Source organism: Bubalus kerabau, chromosome 8, assembly GCF_029407905.1.
Source record: "Bubalus kerabau isolate K-KA32 ecotype Philippines breed swamp buffalo chromosome 8, PCC_UOA_SB_1v2, whole genome shotgun sequence".
NCBI classification, from domain to species: domain Eukaryota; kingdom Metazoa; phylum Chordata; class Mammalia; order Artiodactyla; family Bovidae; genus Bubalus; species Bubalus kerabau.
Window position 1 is genome coordinate 122,070,456 of NC_073631.1, and position 6,000 is coordinate 122,076,455.

Consider the following 6,000-nt stretch of genomic DNA (forward strand, 5'->3'; position numbering starts at 1 on the left):
GCGTGCTGGCCTGACGGGTGGGTGGGGGCGGCCGGGCGCGGCCACATTAAACGGGCGCCAGGCTCCCAGCACCGCATGTGTGTGTTGTCTCGGCAGAGCCCGCGGGCACGGCCTGCCCCCAGGAGCCCTCCGTCTGCGGACTGAGCCCCGCTGCCCGCCCTCGTGCTGATCACGGGCGCGGCCTTGGGGCCCCCTCCCCCCGGGGGCCCTCTCGCCGCCTGCCGGGTGCTCACTTGGCCCCCCCTCTCCCAGGGGAGGGCTCCTGCCCGGGATCACACGGGCCCTGCTCCTGCCTATTTCAGCTTCTGGACCCGACGTTATCTTGGGGGGCCCGGGGGGTGGTCTGTGAACTGCGGTCCCCATAGAAGATTCTGGATCACGTCTGAGGGCACGGCTGTGTGCAGGCTGGACCTGGCTGAGTCTGGAGCCAGGCGTCGGGACTCTGTAGTTGGGGTCGCTCGTCAGTTCTAAGCGATCGTTTTGGTTCTCAGGGCCAGAAGTCGCCAGGTTGACCACAGCTGGCCACGAGGTGGAGGGCAGGTGGCCCCTCATCTGCGGGGTCAGGATGACGTCTCAGTGAGGTTGACTCTGCACCTGGGGCAAGGCAGGGACCCGAGAGGACAGGGTCCACTGCTTTCTTCTGGAACTTCCTGTTGGGAGCTCAGTGCCTGTAGCTCCCCTGGCACCCCCCTTACATGGAACAGGTCCAGGTCTGCCCGAGGACAGGGCTTGTCCTGTCTGCCCGCTGACGGTGGGTGTGCTGGGCCCCGAGCCCCAGGAATGGCAGACAACTTTCTCCTGGGTGGTCGAGTGAAAAATAGAGGCGGATGGAAGGGCTGGGTGAGTTCGGAACAGGCTTGCTGTGCCTTGCATGGGCCTGCGGGCGTCCTCCCCGGTTTCATTGCCACCCCCTGGCCGCGATGGCACGCAGGCTGGACGTGGTGGGGGACAGCGCCATGAGTCCAGCTTCCTGGACACACAGGACTTGATGGGGTCTCGTGGCTGGAAGGGGTCCCTCTGGTTGCAAGGACCTGCCTCCCGCGTGGGGCCCAGGCCTGCCTCGGGGTGCTTGTCTAGCTGTCTGGTCAGGAGGTGGAACCGGGGGCCACGGCGAGGCCTGTGCAGCCCGTGGGTAGCTGAGGCCAGGCCTGTGCAGGGGAGGACAGTGGCTGCTGCAGGGGGTCTCGGGAGAGGAGGATTCGGCAGGAAAAGCAAAGTGACTGCGCTCTCACGCTTGGCCAGGTCCCACCCAGGTGCCTGCAGGTGGGAGGCCGTTGACACCAGCACGTCCTCACACACGCAGCACGCGGAGGGCTCTGTGTCTGCCAGGTGCTGCTCCCGCCTGCGTCCCAGGGCGGCCGGGGGGCCTGGCGGACACTGGTGCTGCCGGGCCGCTTCCTGCTGTTCACGCCCGCCTCCCGTAGCGAGCCCCGAGGCCTGCAGCAGCGTGCCAGTGTGAAGCCACCAAAGGGTTCAAGATAGGATGTCTGTGTGATTGGTGTGACCGGAGTGAGGTCTTCCTCTTCCTACTGGGAGATGACAGAGCTGCTTGCTCCAAAGGAAGGTTCCAGAAACAGACAGTGGAAAAGGTCGCTGGGTCACAGGGCGAGCCAGGTCCCCAGCAGGTCAGCAGCCTCTGGCCCATTGGTGGAACCTGCTGGGTGCCCCCATCCCCGAGATAAGCTGCCCCTGGGGGGCGTGCTCCCGTGTGGTGGGGAGGGTCCCACGGTGACTTCAGCCAGGTTTCCATGTTCTGCCTCGTTTTCTTGGGAGTGTGTGGGGAGGAGCGCGGCCCCCACAGTGTGTCTGGTGTCCCCCCCCGATGAGGTGTGCGAGGGGCTGGTGGGCGGGTTCTGATCGTGGGCGTGTGCTCAGCCCTCAGGGCTGGACTTGTGGGTCCCAGGAGGGCCTCCTGTGTGGACGGCCTGGCCCGTGTCGTGTGGTTCAGGGGGGCATGGGGCAGCTCTGTTCACCGTGATGGTCCCTTGTTGCTGGCGCTCCTGTGAAGTGCGGTGGCTGACCCAGCTTTATTCAGAGGCTGCATCTCACGCCTCTCAGGACCCGTAAACCGGACAGTGAGACGTGGAGAAAGGGTTAGTGTTGTTGATTTATGGATTCCACACACACCAGGGGTCTGTCCAGAACGTCGAGCTGTTAGAAATGAGAAATGAAATTATTCAGCATGAAACAGAAGCTCCTGAGTTAAGAACAGCGCTGGTCCTTGACCTTCCCAGACGTGGCCCGGGCGTTGTGGGCCTGCCCACCGGGTGTTGGTTCTGAGAAGGGGTCCCCGGGTGTTGCCCACTGGGTGTTGGTTCTGAAAAGGGGGTCCCCAAGTGGACCCGCGCACCGGGTATTCTGAGAAGGGGTCCCCGAGTGGGTGCAGGGCCTCTGAACAGACTGGGGCCCCAGTAGTTTCGCTCTGAGACGCACCTGCTGCGTAATATGAAACCCAATGACGCTTAGGTGGCCTTCTCAGGCTTAGGGGCCCACGTGTGCCGGCTCACAGACCCACAGTGACCCTGGTCTGGTTCTGGGCAGGATTTTCACAGTGGTCTTTTCTCCCCCACACTCAGCGTCACACCTCCTGCGTCCATGTGGACGCGCACACAGGCCCTGAGCTGTTGGTGCAGAGCCGCCCTGGGCGCCTGGTTCCAGGTAGAACCCCAGAAGGCGAGCGGATTGGGCTCTCGTCCTCCCAGCCTCGGGCAGGCAGGAAGGCGGGACGTGGTCACCGCTGGGCTTCTGCCTGCAGAGGGGCCCCCGGGTGCCTCGGGGCGGGGCGTGGGGCGGGGGGCTCCCGGCGGCGGGTGGGCACTCGGCCTCCGGGACCCGGGGTGCTGGTGTGAGAGACTTTCATCGCCAGGTATTGAGTCAGCTCATGTCTCCATTGGGCCTCCGATACGCCGTGTGGTGTGTCTCGTCAGCCGGGGAGGGGATGTTCAGAGACACGCGCTGCTGCCCTGCAGCGTCTCACACGCCTGTCTCCTTAGGATTCAAAGAAGGCGGCAAGAGGAAGAAGCCGAAGCACAGAGAGGAGTCGAAGAAGAAGAAGCCGACCAAGGGCCCCCTCTAGACGGCCGCGGCGGAGCAGCCGTGTGCACTCGCGTGCGGCCCGCCTCCTGTGGGGGGCACTGGGGCCGGGGGGGGGCGGGGGGCGGAGCCGCGGGGGGCGGGGCGGAGCCGTGCGCGGGGGGGGGGGCGGGGGGCGGAGCCGCGCGGGGGGGGGCGGGGGGGCGGAGCCGCCGGCCGCCCGTGCCCCTCCCGCCGCGCCCGCGCGGCCCCTCCCGCCGGCGCCCGTGCCCCTCCCGCCGCGCCCGTGCGGCCCCTCCGTCGGCCGCGGCCCCCCGCTGCCCGGCGCACACGCGGGGTCCTGCCGCCTTGGCCGTGCGCGGCCCGGGTGCGTGTGCATGCTCTGACATGCCCTCTCCTCCTGCCGTTGCGTGTGTGAATCTAGGCTCCATTTAAGCTCAGGGCTGTGTGAAGGTGACCTCCGACCCCGGGGACCCCTCCCGGAGCTTCAGGGAGCCAGACCTTCCCCAGGCGACCTGGCCGCTCGAGGGCTGGAGTCGCTCTCACATTGACGGTTTTCATCCCCATCCTCTGCAAGCAGTCCGCGTTCCACCTCAGCTCGCCCATCTCCTCCTAGACCCGGAGCTGTTCTCCTGGCAGGAAGGTGGGAGTCTACAAGCTTCTGCCCCGCGGGGCCACCTCCGGCTCTTAGTGTGGGTCTGGGCTCATTGGGTCCTGAGCACGTGCGCTGAGATGAAAACTAGAGCTTCGGGGAGCTCCCCGCCTCGGGCAGGGGTCCCCAGCTTTTTGCAGCCGCCCTGGCAGAGCCTTTCTCAACAGCGGACCCTCGCCCTCCCCCCCGGGCACCGAGGGCTCCGTGAGAAGCTTCTTCGGGGTTTTCACAGGCCAGCGGCCCTTGCCCAGGGGCCCGGGCGTGCGGGGTGGCTCCGTGAGCTTGGGCACCTGGAGCGAGCGTGATGCGTGTGGTTTTCGGGTGACCGTGGGGGGAGGTTGTGCGGGGCCCTTGGGGGGTAGAGTGGACAGTGTTTGATGCTTAGTGTGGAAAATGTAACCATGAAAGCATAACGGATTTTAAGTGCTACCCACGTGAATAAACTGTAAGCGTTATTGACTGACACTCGGCATCGTTTGTGAACCCCAGTACTAGTAATTAAACAGAGCAACTCTTCTCCATCATCTGTCATGAGAGATCCAGTGAGGTTTTGGGGTCTAGACCCTGAAATGTGCGACCGCAGGAGGAGGCATCCCCACCAAGCACGGGATGGAGACAGCGGCCTTGCCGACGCGCGGGAAGCCGGACAGGCGCGGGCGGTAGGAGTCCGTCCTGGCGGACCGCAGTTGCATCCCAGGCCGTGGGAGGGGGACACGGCTCAGAGTCGCCCCCGTGAGGACCAACCCCCCTCACGGCCTCTGGCTGGGGTCCAGCTCAGCGGCCCACACCCCGGAGCATCCTGCTGTGGGGACCCAGGACCGGGCGGTCATCTGTGAGGCCTCAGCCAGCCGCACGCCTCCACGGCTGTCTCCACTCGGCCCTGACGTGGGGGCGGCTCCTGAGCGAGCAGGGGGGCGCCCGGAGGCCAGGAGGGCCGGGTGGAGGAGGGCGGTGTCCGTCCTGGGCCTGGTGGGCCCCCATCCCGGGGAGGCAGGGCCACGGGAGGGGTCTGGGCCCAGCCCCAGGAGGCCCTCCAGGCACCACCCCTTCTCCGATATTGGGCTGAGGACCTCACCGCAGCAGATGCTTGGAAACGTTCGTTTTGAAAGCGGTGCACTTTCCCAGGAGAGGCACCGTCGGCCCCTGTGTCCCGTCCCGTCTGTCGGGGCAGCATGGAACCAGGACCCGTTCCTGGGGAAACTTCCAGACTACCACTGGAGCCTTAAAGACATGGGCCCCAGTGACATTAACAGTCATGCCTGATGTTTTGCCAGAATGAGGTTTTATTTTGTAGATCAGCAGTGGGATCTAGGACCCCCGGACTCAGGGTCCAGACCATGTCTCTGCCCGCCTGGGGGCCCACCTGGCATGTCCCAGTCTGAAGCGCGTCTGGCCCCCGTGGGTGTCATCCTGAGGGCCTGAGGACAGCCTGGAACCAGAGTGGGCGAGGACCCCTGGGGGTCTCCCAGCCCAGGCGTGGGGGGAGCAGGCGGGGCCCTCATGGCGTGAAAAGTGCCCACTGTGTCCCCCCTTCCCATCCTTGCCTACAGGAGCGGACGGCCCCCACTGAGCCAGCAGAGGCCGGGGGTGCGCTGGGGGCCGGGTCCCTCCCTTGCCCCACGCCGCCCCCCTCCCTAAAGAGCCCCCTCAGAGCTTCCCCGGGCAGGCCCCCCGCTGGCCCTCTGCTGTGCCCGCCTGGCCGGGGGGGACCTGGGGACAGGCCCCTGGGAGTGCGGGCTGTCCAGCGAGGCAGCCAGGTGCCCTTGCTGCCTTCTCAGCCAGGCCTGAGGTCCCCACCCTTCCGGGACGTGCAGGCCTGTCACCCCGTCGAGAGCAGGGGGCCCGCATCCCACCTGGAGGTCTGGGCTGTCATCCCCCTGCCCACAGACCCTGCCCAGAGGCTGTGCACCCCCAGACAGCCGATGCCCCACCACCCCGGGGCCGCCCCAACGGACGCACGTGAGCCGCTGGCCTGCGCCTCTCACTGGGCCGGCAGTGACGGAGCCAGAGGCCTCAGCCAACAACCGGAGACCCTGACAGCCCTGCCTCTACCACAGAATCAGAGGGGCCTGGCCTGGGACCCTGCCAGACCACCAGCGTCCAGCCCAGGGCTTCGCAGGGGGCTGCTCAATCTGTGTATCTTGACGAACTGAATGAGTGAATGAATGAACAGCCGCATTTGGGAGGTCAGGCTGAGGGGCCCGGCTCCTTGCTTGCAGAGGAGCTGACCGCGGGCCTTGAGCTGCTTGGAGTTTTGTTTTTTTAGTCTCGGTGAAATACTGATGTTCAGTCACTCAGTCGTGTCTGACTCTGCC

General features: G+C 66.2%; 1 protein-coding gene across 3 annotated transcripts in view; it reads left to right on the top strand.

Annotated features, from left to right (window-relative positions):
* Window positions 1-3,143, top strand: part of DNAJB6 (DnaJ heat shock protein family (Hsp40) member B6) — a 51,277-nt gene extending 48,134 nt beyond the window's left edge. For all 3 annotated transcript variants that reach the window (XM_055591386.1, XM_055591384.1, XM_055591383.1), the window contains one exon: window positions 2,994-3,143. In XM_055591386.1, coding sequence (XP_055447361.1) covers window positions 2,994-3,076 — 83 coding nt within the window. In that variant the 3' untranslated portion in view covers window positions 3,077-3,143. The remainder of the gene's footprint in view (window positions 1-2,993) is intronic.
* Window positions 3,144-6,000: the final 2,857 nt, after the last annotated feature.